Source organism: Colletotrichum navitas (assembly GCF_030913465.1).
Source record: "Colletotrichum navitas strain CBS 125086 chromosome Unknown LY79scaffold_114, whole genome shotgun sequence".
Classification (NCBI taxonomy): Eukaryota; Fungi; Ascomycota; class Sordariomycetes; order Glomerellales; family Glomerellaceae; genus Colletotrichum; species Colletotrichum navitas.
In genome coordinates, this window is record NW_026850660.1 from 60,577 (window position 1) to 76,574 (window position 15,998).

General features: G+C 46.1%; 6 protein-coding genes across 6 annotated transcripts; 4 read left to right on the forward strand and 2 right to left on the reverse strand.

The window, feature by feature from the left end:
- Nucleotides 1-201: 201 nt before the first annotated feature.
- On the reverse strand, nucleotides 202-2,877 carry LY79DRAFT_570592 (fungal-specific transcription factor domain-containing protein). Its single transcript, XM_060559165.1, has 8 exons — nucleotides 2,682-2,877; nucleotides 2,288-2,548; nucleotides 2,039-2,235; nucleotides 1,680-1,974; nucleotides 1,535-1,619; nucleotides 1,108-1,472; nucleotides 840-1,050; nucleotides 202-791 (listed from the first exon to the last, which is right to left on the reverse strand). The coding sequence occupies exons 1-8, from the start codon at nucleotides 2,770-2,772 to the stop codon at nucleotides 236-238; spliced, it is 2,061 nt and encodes a 686-aa protein (XP_060408234.1). The 5' UTR covers nucleotides 2,773-2,877; the 3' UTR covers nucleotides 202-235.
- A 1,202-nt stretch (nucleotides 2,878-4,079) lies between these two features.
- Nucleotides 4,080-5,840, reverse strand: LY79DRAFT_618089 (indoleamine 2,3-dioxygenase). The gene is made up of 2 exons (XM_060562020.1): nucleotides 5,314-5,840; nucleotides 4,080-5,257 (listed from the first exon to the last, which is right to left on the reverse strand). The coding sequence occupies exons 1-2, from the start codon at nucleotides 5,635-5,637 to the stop codon at nucleotides 4,265-4,267; spliced, it is 1,317 nt and encodes a 438-aa protein (XP_060408235.1). The 5' UTR covers nucleotides 5,638-5,840; the 3' UTR covers nucleotides 4,080-4,264.
- Nucleotides 5,841-6,034: 194 nt separating this feature from the next.
- Nucleotides 6,035-8,188, forward strand: LY79DRAFT_570598 (kynureninase). The gene is made up of 3 exons (XM_060559166.1): nucleotides 6,035-6,311; nucleotides 6,390-6,793; nucleotides 6,845-8,188. Exons 1-3 carry the CDS (start codon nucleotides 6,125-6,127, stop codon nucleotides 7,733-7,735), a joined length of 1,482 nt encoding a protein of 493 aa, XP_060408236.1. The 5' UTR covers nucleotides 6,035-6,124; the 3' UTR covers nucleotides 7,736-8,188.
- Nucleotides 8,189-10,626: 2,438 nt separating this feature from the next.
- LY79DRAFT_570600 (uncharacterized protein) lies at nucleotides 10,627-11,910 on the forward strand. Its single transcript, XM_060559167.1, has one exon. It carries the CDS (start codon nucleotides 10,769-10,771, stop codon nucleotides 11,633-11,635), a length of 867 nt encoding a protein of 288 aa, XP_060408237.1. The 5' UTR covers nucleotides 10,627-10,768; the 3' UTR covers nucleotides 11,636-11,910.
- A 284-nt stretch (nucleotides 11,911-12,194) lies between these two features.
- Nucleotides 12,195-13,019, forward strand: LY79DRAFT_570601 (uncharacterized protein). Its single transcript, XM_060559168.1, has 2 exons — nucleotides 12,195-12,469; nucleotides 12,529-13,019. Exons 1-2 carry the CDS (start codon nucleotides 12,292-12,294, stop codon nucleotides 12,678-12,680), a joined length of 330 nt encoding a protein of 109 aa, XP_060408238.1. The 5' UTR covers nucleotides 12,195-12,291; the 3' UTR covers nucleotides 12,681-13,019.
- Nucleotides 13,020-13,698: 679 nt separating this feature from the next.
- Nucleotides 13,699-14,754, forward strand: LY79DRAFT_570603 (uncharacterized protein). The gene is made up of 2 exons (XM_060559169.1): nucleotides 13,699-14,370; nucleotides 14,427-14,754. Exons 1-2 carry the CDS (start codon nucleotides 13,910-13,912, stop codon nucleotides 14,695-14,697), a joined length of 732 nt encoding a protein of 243 aa, XP_060408239.1. The 5' UTR covers nucleotides 13,699-13,909; the 3' UTR covers nucleotides 14,698-14,754.
- The last annotated feature ends 1,244 nt before the right edge of the window (nucleotides 14,755-15,998 follow it).

A 15,998-nucleotide genomic window follows, 5' to 3' on the forward strand; every position in this document is an offset into this window, starting at 1 on the left:
ACTGGTAAAATCCCTTACCCTTGCCTATACGCAAGGGTGCTACTACACTTGTGCTCCTACTTCACCTTGTTAACTAGTTAACTATTAATAACCACAAATTTGACCACCTTTTCCCAACCTTTGTGATATCACGAGATACAGGATCCCATCAATTAGCCAGTGAAAACCAACAGTACAAGAAATAAGGAAACGAGTTGTAATAGCAAGAGTAATATATTGTGTATTGCTGTGCTATCTAAATGTAAGGACCAAGGTCGATATGACCGTCACCGTCAAGAAGCTGGAAAAGGTTGAGATCACTGAAGCTATGATCGACATCATTTCTTCCGGCAAGTGCAGACAAGTCTGGGGTTTGCGGCAGAGACGCGGAAAGACCAACAAACGATGCACCCAAATCCGCGAATGACGATGAGTCTAGACCCAAGAAGCCCGAAAACAAATCGTTAGACTTTGCATTTAGTGTCCGGCCCGCGCTCGTAGGTGTGACATAGTCGTTTGTTGTAGGATGGGCGCCCCCATTAGCCTCTGTGTTGTCGCGGGGCACGAGGCCAAACAGCTGCGAGGAGCTCTCTGTTCTTTGAGTTCGCTCCTGTAGCTCCTTTTTCTCCAAGTAATCAAGAGCTGCGTTGAGCAAGGACTTTGCAATAAGCGAATACTGTGAAGCATGTGCATCACTTTTGGCAAAATGCTCTAGGACCATGATGGAGTTTCGGGTGTATTTCTCCAAAATTCGGCCGAAAGATCCAAGCAACCCTACGCCTAATATAAGTGATGAAGCGAATAACCATGACCTTTCTCGGTTAGTTGAAGGCAAATGGCCGTAAGTTGAGTATACTCACACTATCAGCGGCATGTGCCCGTTGAGGTACTCTCTCTCTGTGAGGTTGACCAAGATATCTACCATGAAGCTTGCCGCATCGATGCATGCATCGGCAAGTTTTGACTTGCCAGACACGATTCCAGTTTTACCAATGAAGCCACCCGCAGAATTATCAGTCAGACGCTTGTGCAGTTCATACATCAGAAAAGGTCGAGATACTAAGATAACGGCTGTGGTAGGGTCAGTATCTGTCAAAATCTAGTCGGGCCATAAGATCTGAGTCTCACCATAATAGTAAGAGCAAAGCACTTGGCAGGCCCCTGTTATTTTGCTTAAGTCGTCCTCGGTTGAGGAAACGGACACAACATCTTTCAATCTCTGCAACCAGCGCATTGACCAGTCTCGTAGCTGTCGTGAGATGCCCTCAGTCAGCTGATAGGAGACCTTCCTCCTTGAATAAACCTCTACTACGATGCCTTCGGTGATCAGAAAAATCTGCGCAGACGCATTGAGAAGATCAAATGTTTCGTGTCCATCATCGTTTATTGCTCGATACAGCACAGTGCAGTCGACATCAGATGTAGCGGGAGGGCGGCCCATTGATGTGCTTAAGAAGAGATCTAGCACGCGCAAACTCTTCCATAATCGATCCCTATAAGAAATAGTCAGTTGCTACAAAACATATCATGATGGGATTGAAAACCGGTTCCGTACCTTTGTCTATGTATCTCGGGGCCAAATCGACTGTTGATCTCTGTGCGATGTAACCCAATCGAGTATGCTGCTCTAACTGCGATGCCTGGAAAGGAATATTAATAGCGAATTTCTTACGTAGAACTTCATTTTATGTCTGACTTACCAAAAAACAGGAATGCTCCATTCATTTGACATGACCCGAGCATGTAAAGAGTAACGAGAGTGAAAGACTGAATTGTTGGGATGTTAATATTACCACTGAGGTTGTTTAACGCAATGTTGCGTGCATATTCAAAGTAAGACGAGGCACGGTCTTCATCGGAAGATTGGTAACCTATGGCAAGGACGAGATAGAAAGTCGCAGATGATGCATCCTGTAAGCGGTGTGTTTGTTGGGCCCAGGATCCCACCTCATCCACAAAATGCGCATGGTCGAAGAGATCTACAAGGCCACTGGTCTGCGGAAAACGTCGAACGGTCATCAAGTTTGCTCTTTCGATCGGGAATCTCAAACTCTCTTACAACTGCATGATAGGTAGAAATGGCTTCGGCTATCGTTGCCAGATGTAGGCCAGGCTCATCGTTGCCGGAGTAGTGGGTGGGCGGTCTGAAAGGGGGATTTTCACTTTGATGCGCGAAGACTTGTGGATCTACGCGTGTGTTGACAAGCTGGCGGACGGTCTGGAAGAACGACAATGGAGCGCAGTCTCCAATGAAAACTACATTCTCATCCGTCAGTTGGAGGCGTCAGCTTGGAAATATGAAACGTACTCAGCTTTCCTTGGGCATCACATAACAGACGCGCCTCCCTGGGAACCTCAGTCTCCTCTTCAACCAAAGGGTCGTTTGTCGAGCCCGACTGTCGAGATTCGGCCTGATAACTCTGTCCGTCATGAACATGTGCATTTAGAGAAGGAGGAGTTCCTGGTATGGGAGCCGGTGCTCTTCGTCTCTGCTGTGGTGAGTACCGGCAGGTGGAAGGACGGTGGCGTCTCAAGCAGTAACTACATGGCAGTTTTCCGTCGCATTTGACTACATCCGAATGTCAGAGCCGGGATTAAGAGGACTGCGGGAGTATGATATGCAAAATAAGCCGTAATTCCGCCATTGCTCCGTGGACCTAAGAGCACAGGGAGGTTGGTCACAATACTGGTGGACATGTTACCTTTTCGAGCTTTACAACTGTCGCACGCGTTGGCAACTCTTGTGCGAATATAAGTTTGCGGCGATGGCTGCCGAACCGAGACACCGTCCATGATGGTGCCGCCGATATTACTTTGTTGTTGCAGGCACACTCTATCGGAAGGGAGAAAATCGGACACGGAGAAGGAAACCACATCTGCCGAGATCAGGAAAACTTTCGGACTTCGGAACAGATTCTACGCTAGCCCTGGTTAGGTGATGGCATTACAAGTCCCAATGAAGGAGCCCCGTGACGATGACTCCGTACAGTAATTCCGATGAATCGCACGATGAAGGTTGCACTGTGCCTCTAGATCGAACATCCGAGAACCCGGCCTAGCACTCTTACGTATGACTTGGCTGACCCACAACGCACTACGTTACGCATATCAAGCCATCCGCCATATTGAGCCGGACGTTCTGTGTAGCTCCCGTGACGTAGAATCGGGATCATGGGTTAAAGCCTTTTTTGTGTTAGCGCAGCCGAAGCCGTCTTGGATGCGCATTACGGTCGGATGGACACATGTGAGTCAATCCGATCAGTACTCATGACATCTCCGAGTTGACGGGCGATTCCGCACTTCTGAAACAGTGTATTGAATAGTTTGATTAATAATCAATAACATCAAAAGTTAGAAACCGGGTAATATCCACAGTATTGCGAGTCGATGGGTGCTTTGAAAGTCGTCAGTAGAAGCTATTCTGGTTCATACTCGCTTGGAAGTATCGAGTCATGATAAAGACAACCTTTCGGTATCCCGCTTTTCCCTGAATGACTGACAGTTTGACAATAAGACTGGACTTCTGCTATGCAGGAACGGTAGAAGTGTAAGGCATCTGTTCATGGAATAGATCGGTGGTTATGGAACATCCTATCAAGTGATAATTGATAGGGTCAACGGAGCCTTTCCTGTTCCATTAAGATGAAAGTGGTTGAATCTCGTGGACTTTATGAAGCTTTGAAATGCGACACTGTGACTAAAGCTCGTATCTATGATAACTCAATATTGTTCGATTCGTCGACGATGTAGGCTTCGATGCTAAAACTGGATACACGAGGAAGTGTTCTCCATCAGTTCAGCTGAGCGGCGTGATCGTTCTCATTCTGATGACATTTAATACTATGCACAACCTCGCATTGAGTCATGGCAAAAGCTGGGCGAGAGTTTATCTGAAACGCACAAACCTGGTGATAGCCGAAGTTGTGCTCATGAGGGCGATGCCACCGGATACGACGAGAGCGGGTCATGAACTCCCTAGCACCAAGTTCCGCTGATCTGTGACTAATAAGACAATGCTGGGTGCAGCGAGGAACCGATGGGGTCTACCGAAGATACACAGACCATCTTCCGCGTTTTAGCAGAAAAACAGATATAAGCCAAGCGGATGCGACTTTCCTCATTAGTCGAACTATCTTTATATGCATGAATGCACATCAAGGCAACGTTACATGCGGGTGACAATTTGTTGTTGCTCTTGGATCAGTTGAAATTCGTGCAAAAGCCTTGCCAACGGCATCGGTAATAACTCTATGGATATCATGTATCATGAAACAGGAGCAATTGATCACGTTCGTACCTCCTTCTCTAACTGACCAGTCTTTAGGGTCTCGTCCCTGGTTTGTTTAAGGAATGGCAACAATGCTGTTCCCCCGGTGCCAGTGAGCTGCTCATCTTGGAGAGCAGATGTGCTTGCCAAATCAACTTTGGCGCCACTGTATGCCCTTTTTGAAGGAAGAACGATGTAGCGGGCAACGATCTGTAAGTGCTTATTTCTGAACTCCGTCATGGTCTTAATCGCAAGTTGATACGCCTTTCGGAGGCTTTCATGTTCCGCTGTGGAAACTGGCAACTTGGCGAACTCGCGGATGCTGCCCATGCGGGAAACGTGTTCGAGAAACCGCTTGTGTGGCCCAGGCATGTAATTGCGGACCTCCTCGTGGAATCCCGACACTTTTGTTTGATTGGGTGTGCTTTTGCTCGTGTGCGGGGTGCTGTTTCCTTCTGATGTGTGCTCTACGCCCAACACAATGTCAAGGAATTGGATGAGGGAGCTCTGGCCATTACTACCTCCTCGAAGTTGCTGCCAGTTACCACGGCCATCTCCCTCGTCGTAGAATATACCGTTGGGCAGACCAGCCGCCGCCATGTTTTTGCTGCCCGCCAAGAATGGGCGGATTTCATAGAAGAAGACCATGGGATCACAATGCTCGTACATGCGCTCCAAGAGCGCACCGATTCGTCGAATATTGGCAGAGAATCCATCAAGTGCTGTTGTGATAGCTGGATAATCCCTTCTCTTCATAGACTCTAGTGCGTTAAGTGCATCAGTGATGATACGGGCACCCTGTGCCTCCATGGCCACTGAAACCAAGTAAAACCAAGCTTCATCTTTTGTGCCGGTGAAAGTGTGTAGAGACTCTAGCGAGTCCAGATCGGTGAAGTCTTCAGTGTTTGACCAGAAGTTCCACAAGTTTAGCCCAGCGTAAGTCGCAACGGGAGGAACGTCAAGGGCCTTAGAGACGCGTAGGAGAGGTACTGATACAGCCGGCGGCAAAACCTAGTTTCGATATGAGAAATTTGAAATATGAATTCAAAAGGTGATTAGTTACTCACCTCTGCGGCATTTTTACCGCCCCAAATGTAGGCATGAGCCAGAAAAACCAAGATAACGTACGCCCGTCTACACTCCGCTTCGTTTCGTAGCTTATCTATCGACAATACGGGGAGAGACTCCACTTCTCTCCGCAACTTTCCAGCTTTGAGAGTTTCGGGAAGGTGTTGAATGACCCTTTCCCAGGGTGCAAAATAGGGATCGGAAAGGACTTTGAGGGGTGCTTCCGCAGGAAGGAAACCATTCGGGGTGATGGCGTATTTCCAAAGAGGAAATGTATCGATCTGTGCTATCTCAGGAGATATAGGTAGGGCGTGGGGAGACATCGGGATAGAAGAGGCTTTCGAAACCAGTCGTCGGCGGCAGCTGAAAAGCTAGGTTTGATGGAACAAAGATCCAAAAAGCTGTTGAATCAGATGTGAAGAACAAACTCAATGCGAGTCAGGAATGCTGACATGAAGAAGTATTTTACGCAATCGCAATGCCAATTTCTACTCCCGCATCACTCGTTGACTTCGTTCTACATACCCTGAGGAATCTCTTGTCAACCCAAGGTGTAAGTGGGTCAAGCCGAGACCCGTCCGGATCGGTTACAGGCGGATGCGCTAAGCTTGAACGGAAGCGGAAGGCGGATATTAGGAGGGGCCGCGTGTGGAATACGGAATGACGATGCGGCGCTATTATCCTAGTTTCCGAGAGGAGACACTTAGTACAAAGACATATGAAATGCCCAGCGTCTTCTAAAAATTGTGTTGCATCTTTGATTCTCAGTTTATCAGCTGCATTTGATAACAGCTTTTTGTACGATTGAAGATGGAGTTTACTACCTTTGCAGAGCAGATCCAATCCGGTCACCCGGCCAACTTCCCTGCCAATGCGACAAGCTTTGAATTCGCCCAGAAACTTGACGCACAAGACAGTCTCGGGCACCTGCGTGATGAGTTCATTATACCGACAAAGGGTTCTTTGAAGAAAAAGTCCTTGAATGGCACCCTTCCCAGTAAGTACTCCGAAAGGACAGTAATCAGGCAGCTTGGTTTTCTTTCGCGAAGTCTTGTTTTGCTGAATATTGATACAGATAAGCAAGCATTCAATGGTCAAGCAACCGGTGTTAACGGCATTCATTCAGCTAGCAAGTCAACAGCAGACGACGAAACCCCGTCAGTCTACTTTTGTGGCAACTCATTGGGAGTTCCACCCAAGGCAGTCAAGGAGTACATTCATGCTCAATTGGAGACCTGGGCCTCAATTGGGGTAAACGGTCACTTTCGGGGACTCGAAAACTCCCCACTAGTGTGCTGGCAAGACATGGCAGAGGATGTAGCGAAGAAGAGTGCGCAAATTGTCGGTGCTTTGCCTGAGGAGGTTGTTATGATGAACACCTTGACGGTCAATTTGCATTTCTTGATGGCTAGCTTCTACCGACCAACAGAGAAGAGGCACAAGATCATTCTTGAATGGAGGCCATTTCCAAGTGATCATGTAAGCTACTGTTGCCTCGACATGATTTGAAATGTTTACTGATGTCAGAAGTATGTCATCGAATCTCAGATCCAGTGGCATGGCTTGAACCCAGCCAAGTCGATGGTCCAGATGCAACCAAATGAGAACTTCTATATTTCTACGGATTCGATTTTAAAGACAATCGATGAGCACGCAGAGGAAACTGCCTTGATCCTACTTCCAGGTATCCAGTACTACAGCGGACAGCTTTTCGACATGTCTCGCATTACTGAATACGCCCAGTCAAAGGGCATCATCGTTGGCTGGGACCTTGCACACGCAGCTGGTAACGTCGAGTTGAAGCTTCATGACTGGAACGTTGACTTTGCTGCATGGTGTACCTACAAATACCAGAATGCAGGACCAGGATCCATGGCCGGTGCCTTCGTGCACGAACGTCACGGAAAGGTTGACACAAGTGAGGGCAAGCCACAGTTTCGACACAGACTCACTGGATGGTACGGAGGCGACAAATCTGTACGATTCGATATGGATAACAACTTCCTTCCTACCGTCGGTGCTGGTGGTTTTCAATTATCGAACCCTTCAGCGATTGACTTAGCATCGCTCTCGGGTGCTCTTTCCGTATTCAGCAAGACGAACATGACTGAACTGCGAACGAAGTCACTCGTGCTGACGGCGTACGCAGAGCACCTGCTAGACACTATATTGGCAGACGATACTGGCAGTGAACCAGCTTTCCGAATCATTACGCCAAGAAACGCACATGAAAGAGGTGCTCAGCTCAGCATCCTCTTGAGGAACGGCATGTTGGACCGTGTTTCTGAGGCTTTCGTTAGTGAAGGTGTCGTTTGTGACAAGCGGAAACCAGGTGTCATTCGTATTGCGCCGGTGCCTCTGTATTGCACATTCCAAGACGTATGGAAATTTATGGACATTTTCAGAAAAGCAATTGTATAAGGACGAATTTGATCACTGATGGTTGTCGATTGACATTATCAACCTGGTCATCGACCAATTTAACATTAGGACGAGGAGAATTTAGCTCACAAGCACCCGCAGCCAAAATACTAGAATGGGCACTTGGTCATATGTTTTTGCGTCTAATTCTAACTCGGAGAGGCTTCATGTATTGGATAAAAAAGCGATGTCGGCTCGGCAAAGTCACCGTTAAACGTATGATCGAGAGGAACCTTGCATAAGACACAAAATTGATTCTGAGACGCTTGCCTGGAACAAATGGAATCTTTTCAACTACGAGACAGCGGACCATAAGTTTATTGACAACAAAGGCACGTTTTAATGTCAATTATTCTGTCAAGATATTCCAAGAGACTGCTGCAAGGCTTAGCAATTACGACGGTAGATGAGATGTTCTTGGATGTAAAATGGTGTTTTGACTTATGATGAAGCGAAATCTGATTTCATTGCTCATTAATCATAGACATTTTCAACGCAAAGAAAAAGTCCTTTCATGTGTTGACAAACACCTTGCTGCAAAGCTTGTCGATCTACAAGTCTACCGACTGAAACATTGACGGCTAGATGGGACTAAGGGAATCTAATCAGGGAGGCGGTGGTTGTACTTCCACTCTACAGATGTGTGGCGTTAAAAGATAGCAGAAGCGCCGCCACGAGGCAAAGGAGGACCCCCCCTAAGATAAGAGGTGACTTCTTTAGGTGTTCCCAGCGCATCAAACCCCCAAAATGAATTAAAACACCGATCTTCTAGGCAAAAAGTCATCTCTAGCATGGTGTACATGCATGCTGTCTTCTGTAGATATAAGAAGAAGAGTGTGACGATGATGCGAACCAGCAGCCAGAGCAACGCTAGAAGGAACCCAAGAAGAAGGCCTGGAACCGTGTTTCGAGTTTTGTAGAGTCTTGACAGCAACTCCCGGACCTGATGTGATCAGGCCAAAAACAATGAACAGTAAAAAAAGACATTTACGATAGACAAGCTGAGTCCTGGAGATCATTGAATATATGAGCTGAGGGCATGGGAAAGCCATCGCTAGAAATATGAAAAATCGTGGTATACAGGCTCTCTAACATATAAATATCAAAGATCCCACTCGTGATCCAATCAGTTGGCCGTAAAAAGAGCAGCACGTTGATAATGTGAACCATTTTAAACTCGTCCATCATCTCCGCAGCTTCCTAAACACTAGACTCCACTACCCTACAGCCAAGCTAAGCAAAACGATATTAGGGTCGGAAGATGGTATCATAGAGCAAGAAGGCAGTGTGGGGTATTTGACAATACTATGTCAAAAGTGTCTTACTAGGATAAAGGAATATATAGCATTTACCAATATATCCAGCACCTCTGTTACTCCACAATAGCACATTTTTACATGGCTGAGCGTTGAAACAGCAATAAATCTTAAGTCAGAGCCATGAGGGGTACTGAAGGGCCAAATCGAATAAACATAAATACAAAATAAGATGATGTCACAAGAGGGATCTAGATGTAGCTGGTAGAAATAGTTCGACTATACAAAGGGGGATAGTGTGCAGATGGGCCAATATATACCCGTTTGGGATCAGGAGTCTCACACGTAAACAACCCACTGCGCGGTCCCGCGCGACAGATGCTAACCTAGTTGAATGAGATCCACCATATATAGGCTGAGGCGGACCATCCGTCGTCTTAGTACGACAGAGAGCTAATGTGAACAAGTAATGCAGATGATTAAGAGTAATCCAATAGCGGTTCTGAGTCGTCCTCAATACTGAAATGTGGCTTTCTTCTGTCCAAAGATAGTGAGCTGCTCACAAAGCTCGGGAAGTCGACAGCGTATGCATACGGGAAATGCCTAGTCACTGAGCGTGCATATTAACATAGTGAACACAGCGACAGCCGTATCACCTAAGATCAATGCCACAGCAATCCAGATGATTCAGCCTCTGGAGCCTGACTCCCAGTCCGATACCGATCCAGAAGCAAAGTCTCTCGTACTAGCCATTGGTGATAGAACGCCACACCAGACTATGCAGTCGCAGTCATTCCATAAATGGAATCTTTAATCTAGACTATTTGGATGTGTGTGTAGAGGTCTCACCTGTTTTAAGAGAAAGCGAGGTAGAGGAAATGTCTTTCCCTCTAAGGCGTGAATACTAGTTAGGGTAACAAAATAGAGAGACGGAGTGTCTTATCCGCAGGTGCTGACGAATGTGGCTGTTCTTTATGCTCTCGGGTATCTAGGGTGAGCACAACAATTAGCTATTGTAACTAACAGGTAGTAATAACCCGCTGCTGACTACACTAATGCTAGTAGTTGCACTCTAATATACTGAGCTCCCCTATAACTGGGAACTAAAAAGACACAATTGGCAAAGCAGAAATAACAAAGAGTTAGAAAGTGGCGCGGCAAATAGAAAAGCCTGATTCATAGGACGCAAGCTAACTGCTAAAAAGGGTATAGGCTGAGTGATGCCCCCGGGACGATCCCGAAAGCCTCCTGTGGGCTTATATGCTAGTCTGTTAGACTGGCTCTGGACTGTTCCTCAAGAATGGTGGCTTAGAATCAGATATTCCCACAACCTGCCATCCTTTTAGTACAGCATGCATGCAGCCTGTCGACTTCTAGACCTTCCCTGAAAACGGTCTCGGTCTTTATGATATGACTACTGCGTGTTTGTTAAAGGTTAACCCTCCTGAATTGGGACCCTAGGGCTTATCGGGACCCATAAGTCGTAATAGTTCAATTAGACAGAAAAAGAACAAAGACATTAGGGTCAATATCTAAGACAAGAGGACAAAGACAATTTGAACGGCAAGTCTAGAATTTTTGCTAGATCCCGGAGTTAAGATGTGTACAAATTCAGGACAAATCTACATACGATTGAAAATATCCAAAGTTAATCATTTCCTTAACGTCCTTACAGCTAAAGCAATTTACTTATCTACATAATCATATCAAGCGCTGAATTTCAATATTCCTAAAATATTGGTAAAGCACCACTCTGCTCATTGTCACAGCATCTAGAATGCGTATTCCCAACTTCGTCGCCTCCTTCTCCTCGGTTGCATTGGCCTCAGCTTTGGCTCTGCCAATTTCTTCGACCCCCCTTGACTCTGTGGTAACCACATCTTTGCCAGTGGTTTCAGTACCGACCACGTCTATCCCGGCGGACTCTATATCGATGGTGTCTATGCCAGTGGTTTCAGTACCGACCACTTCTATCCTGGCGGACTCTATATCGACGGCGTTTATGCCAGTAGTCTCAGTACCGACCACGTCTATCCCAGCGGACTCTATATCGACAGCGTCTGTGCCAGTTGTCTCAGTACCGACCACATCTATTACGGTGGTCTCTACGACAAATGTTGCAAACTCCCCCGAAGTTACGAAACTTCTCTTGGGACTGGACACTATTGACGAAGCTATCACAACCGTAACAGGTAGCATCGAAAAAAGCGATAGCAACCTGGATGTGGGCGAAATTTGCCAGAACTTTAGCAGCAATGGCATTATTAACATTGCGATCAACGACGTCTTGCTCCAGACTCAGTCTTTACAACCCACAGTCACTTCAGACGCATCGAAAAGCATTGTTGATGTCTTACAAACGAAGATCGTCCCACATTACCAGGAGCTTCTGCAGCTACTTGAAGATAAAATGGGTGATCTGAAAAGCGCCTCACTACAGAATGCCGACCAATTAAACACACTCCTTCGAGGCGACAATTGGCTTGATGTGATCTCTAGTGGGTTGCAATTAGGACTCGCCAACCATCTCATCATCGCTCTTATCAAGGTCCTTGATCCGGCCTACCGTACTGTAGCCTCCGAGGCAGGGACCGTTATTAAAAATGCGTTGGATAGTTCTGTTAAGGCGACTTCGTCGCAATAAGGTGCTTTCATCAAAAGCGAGTTATAGATTTCCATCCGCCATTGTTCCCAGTTTGTTTCTATTAGCTCCGGGGACATCGTGGAAATAGTGGGAATATAGCAGACATTTGTATTTCCGGCGTGACTCTACACGCTAGGATCCTTAGATGGCCTTCGTCTTACTACTCATTATATCATAATAGACATCTAGTTTCTAATAACCTGTTGAAACTTTCGAAATTCTATATGTTTGAGTATATCCACGTTTATAAATCTTTGTATAAGGCCGTGAAAAAAGATGAATCCAAACTAGATTTGCCTCGCCATGCTTTTACTGATTCAAATAGCGGTATTTGGGTTCACTAAAATTTTGAGGCATATACGTGACACCAGTGTCACCTGGGCATCATTGTCCCGCTTATTATTCACCGGTCGACTGTGTGGCTGGATCTCGATGAGCTTTTTGGGCATAGCGCAAAGCTCGTCTTGGTCAGACGACTCAAAGCGTGACGTCATCAGCAACTCCACCGATAGGATTAATTCCGCTGATCGCCCACGGCGAAAACGGAAGATGTTTTTACCTGTTGATTGTTAATACCCTGCTCTCTTTGAACCTATTCTGCGCCACAATCTGAGACCATATTGATTACCACCAGAATACGAGGAACCGACAGCACAATGAGAAACACCATATTCACTCGATTTCTCCTCCAGATCTGCTTTGCCTTGCTGGCTGTCGCAGCACCTGTTTCTGACCCCGCGTTGGGAACAGCAGCTCACGGCAACACCTGGCAGTACGGCACCGGTGGCGGTATTCTCGGATTCATTGTCCTGGTATTGGACATCATTGTCTTCCGTACGCATTCTTTATTCTTGCCGGTGTCAGTATTGTGCCTAACCATGCTCCGCGTCTAGTTGAAGTTCTGAAGTCCAACCGGCCTGTCAGTCACAAGGTTCTTTGGTGTCTCGTGGTCTTCCTCTTTCCGATCGTTGGTATGGTCATCTATTGGCTGTTTTCGAATCGCGCTGCCCATAACTCTCGGTCTGGATATGACCCTATCGCCTAAAAGGAAGAATGAACCCTCCCATATGGACCATACATAAGCCATTTTTGCGCTACTTTTCTGTAGTGAATACGGCAAATCAATACTGAAGTGGAGGACGCATTTCAAATACGGTTGCTGGGTCTATGATGTCCTGAGATAATAACCCTAAGCAATCTGTCATGGGTTGTGCATGCATAGATGATGGAGGTCTGAGTTAAGATATACTAATCTTATAATGGAAATAAACTACTGTGAATTCGCTCCTTTCTCATCGAATTTTCGTCAATTTGTCGTTTCAGTATCAGATTTGCCTATTAGGCAGTCCATCAGTATTGACGATGGCAATAACATGTTTTGGCAGCTTTTCCTTGGCGAGGCTTTACATACAAGTGAACATGAACTGCAAACAAGCTCGAGGTCATATCAAAATTGAAGAGGTAGTCATAATTCTTGTAGTATCTTTTTCGTGTAAATATTGAAAATAATTCTTTATATGAGCCTCACACGCGGTGCTAGATGGGCTGTAGCGATTCTTTATCTCAGCCTTTCCACAAAAGGCTCCATCTGCCTAGACTTCAATACTAAAGCAACAATGTGGTGTAAGTTTCATTTGGGTAAATAACCTAGCGATGTCACATGTGCAAAGAGTGCCTTTGCCATATGATTATAGTTGCCTATGATCGTGCAATGGTAAATAGAGGGCTCCATACGCGGCGACCTCCGCAGGATAGCTTCACACAGGCCGACTGCGTTGCAGTATTAAGGGGTGTATGTGTGCCCCAATTGGCCTGTTCCATAGACATCGGACAACGTATAATGAACAATGTATTCGATGCCGACTCTGCATTAAACCTTTGATTGCTATAAGAAACATGGCCTGATTTGAGCCAAGTGTCTCAATTCTGTTTCGCAGCCGTGCAAGCCTAAAAAGTTTAGCTCCGTCCTCACTGTTGACGGAGTTCAAGGGGTGTCTGTGGTTTTAATATGGGACGTGCGCTGGTACGGTGTGGGTACTCAGGGTTTCCTGAAACAAGCAAACCATCCGATGGCATGCCTGTGAAACGAAACTACGCAAGAGAGGCAGCCCCTCGGCTGATGTGCCGCTTCGGTCTAAAAGCCTGCTTCAAGCCTCGTTCCACGTGATTGTCTGTTCAGAAAGAAATTCACTTCACAATCTATCGACTTTATCATTAGTATTCAAATCAACAGTTCGTACAGTATCTCATACGGAAGGAGTTCCTTACAGTACCATGGAGTCAAAAGCCGATGACCGGCAGCCCTTCTTAGGGTTTCGAGATGACCCAGCTGCGCGAGATTCAATAGAGGACAGCGAGATGGCAATTGTCACTCCTGATGATCAAAAAGTCACGCAAAGCGGATCTCAGAGAAGCAGGCTTTTCCGCGATGCCGCGGTATCTCTCGCAACATCAGCTGTTTGGGCCGTGATTTTCTTTCTTTTCATGCACAATACACGCAGCAGCTCATTGCGCAACATGGGCAGCAAGAACGCTATATCCGGCGACTACCTGGCAGCATTCCACAACGTCACATCAGCCGCACAATATATCTCATGTGGTAACTCAACCGCTGAGGCAAAAAGGAACGGGTGCAGATATGATACACTGTTGAATTATTGGGTTCACGAACGGTGCTTCGACCAAGAGTTCGAGACAGAATACCAGGATGACGATAGCTGGGCTGCATTTGCGGAGTACGTCGTCATCAATCCCATTATGCGGAAAGCATTTACTTACGATGATTCTTCAGCCGCAACTTATCGGAGCGCATTGCACCGGAAGACATGGGTGACCAGGAGATTTATTATACCTCGATACGCGACCACTTGAATCATTGCTCAATGCTATGGAAGAAGCAATTCTGGACACTGTTCGAGGACCGAGCTGCGTTCGACGGTGTGATTGTCAATTCCTTCCATACAGAGCATTGTGCAGACTTTCTCAAGGATATGTACGGCTCAGACCGGACGGAACCAACACTTGTAAGAGTCGGCTTTTCAGGATGCTGGGTAAAAGAATAGAACGCAGTTCTAGAGTAGGAGTGGATTTAAATATATAAGTTGAAGATCATCTTCAAGTTGACTGAACGAACAACTCTACTGTGAATTGCTTCCTGGCGCTGAAACCCATAAGCCATGAAGGCTATAGTGGAAGCGTGCAGAGTGTGGTTTAGGGACTCTGGTTGTAACTTGTGGAAGAGCTGCGAATAGAACACAACGGTATTACACAACACAAAGCAATTCAGGTTCCCTATCTGGTAATAGCGAAAGATCTCCTTAGTCAGAGCTTCGAAAGTCTAATTAGGGGTGAAAGTATCAGCTAGACAATGCAAAAGACTCCTAATTTCTTGAGTTACTGTCTGTAAACTGTATTGATAAGGTTACGAGGCTCTAGTTTGGATTCTAAGAAGAAGTGTGCGCAAGTGTGTTGTTCTGTTCTAATAATCTGTGCATGTTGTGTATCTGGATATACTCCTAATTAGAGACTTATCTAGGCAGCATGATCCTGTGGGAGTCTGAAAGTGTAAAGGGAAAAAGAAAAAATCACTTGACTGAGAACAATGTTTTCCTGGCCCCCTTCGGACCCACTTTCCTGCCGCTCATATACCTTTGGACGTAGCACAGCGAGGCCTTCAAAGTTGGCAATGTACATTTAATGAAATTTATCAAAACAATGCAGTGTTTCCGCTTCTATGCAATGCACAACTAAGCCTTTCATTTTTTGTCGTGCTAGTTTACGCTAGGGTCCTCCCCAAAAGGGCGAAGAGCCTCTGTGGTGACTATATATCTAGTTTTAACTCCCTCCAATAAGAATAGAATATTTTCTGGCCCTTTCCCTAGTCTTTCTGGCATTTAGGCCCGCTATTATAGAGAGGGTGCAACTCCCTACGGAATGTCCCTAGGTTATATGTGCTAGTTCAATGAAGCAGCGTTTGCTAGAGGAATTTAACATGGTTGTTCTTGTTAGGTTCTACATACGAGACGATTTCCAGCAGAAGGGCCTATGCGTACGTTGAGCCATATCTCCGGCGATTACAAATTGTACTAGCTACACGGAATTGCCTGTGTCCAAACCAAATTGCTATTGTGGCGTAAGGTCACCATCAGTCTTCATCAGCTTACACACTGATTACTTTGAAAGAAGTCGAAAACTGTCCCTAGCTAAACAGAGAAAGATGGCCGAGGAGTTTAGGTTTAGCCACTCCACTCTGCGGCTTCTGTATTTCCGAAGCTGCAGTGCTTTTCTTCTTGCTGGCCACTAAGAACACGCCCTCAAGCTCCTCCTGTACTATCAAGGTGTCTTGTGATCTATGTTTAATAAT

Bases quoted from the DNA above. Each gene is read 5' to 3' on its own strand.
- LY79DRAFT_570600 (XM_060559167.1), top strand. From the start codon at position 10,769: ATGCGTATTCCCAACTTCGTCGCCTCCTTCTCCTCGGTTGCATTGGCC.
- LY79DRAFT_570592 (XM_060559165.1), bottom strand. From the start codon at position 2,772: ATGGACGGTGTCTCGGTTCGGCAGCCATCGCCGCAAACTTATATTCGC. The intron at 1,975-2,038 runs GTAAGAGAGTTT...CGTTTTCCGCAG, and splicing joins TTTCTACCTATCATGCAGTT to ACCAGTGGCCTTGTAGATCT. The intron at 1,051-1,107 runs GTGAGACTCAGA...ACCCTACCACAG, and splicing joins GCTTTGCTCTTACTATTATG to CCGTTATCTTAGTATCTCGA.
- LY79DRAFT_570601 (XM_060559168.1), top strand. From the start codon at position 12,292: ATGAGAAACACCATATTCACTCGATTTCTCCTCCAGATCTGCTTTGCC. The intron at 12,470-12,528 runs GTACGCATTCTT...CTCCGCGTCTAG, and splicing joins ATTGGACATCATTGTCTTCC to TTGAAGTTCTGAAGTCCAAC.
- LY79DRAFT_570603 (XM_060559169.1), top strand. From the start codon at position 13,910: ATGGAGTCAAAAGCCGATGACCGGCAGCCCTTCTTAGGGTTTCGAGAT. The intron at 14,371-14,426 runs GTACGTCGTCAT...ATGATTCTTCAG, and splicing joins AGCTGGGCTGCATTTGCGGA to CCGCAACTTATCGGAGCGCA.
- LY79DRAFT_618089 (XM_060562020.1), bottom strand. From the start codon at position 5,637: ATGTCTCCCCACGCCCTACCTATATCTCCTGAGATAGCACAGATCGAT. The intron at 5,258-5,313 runs GTGAGTAACTAA...TATCGAAACTAG, and splicing joins GCGGTAAAAATGCCGCAGAG to GTTTTGCCGCCGGCTGTATC.
- LY79DRAFT_570598 (XM_060559166.1), top strand. From the start codon at position 6,125: ATGGAGTTTACTACCTTTGCAGAGCAGATCCAATCCGGTCACCCGGCC. The intron at 6,312-6,389 runs GTAAGTACTCCG...ATATTGATACAG, and splicing joins CTTGAATGGCACCCTTCCCA to ATAAGCAAGCATTCAATGGT. The intron at 6,794-6,844 runs GTAAGCTACTGT...TGATGTCAGAAG, and splicing joins GGCCATTTCCAAGTGATCAT to TATGTCATCGAATCTCAGAT.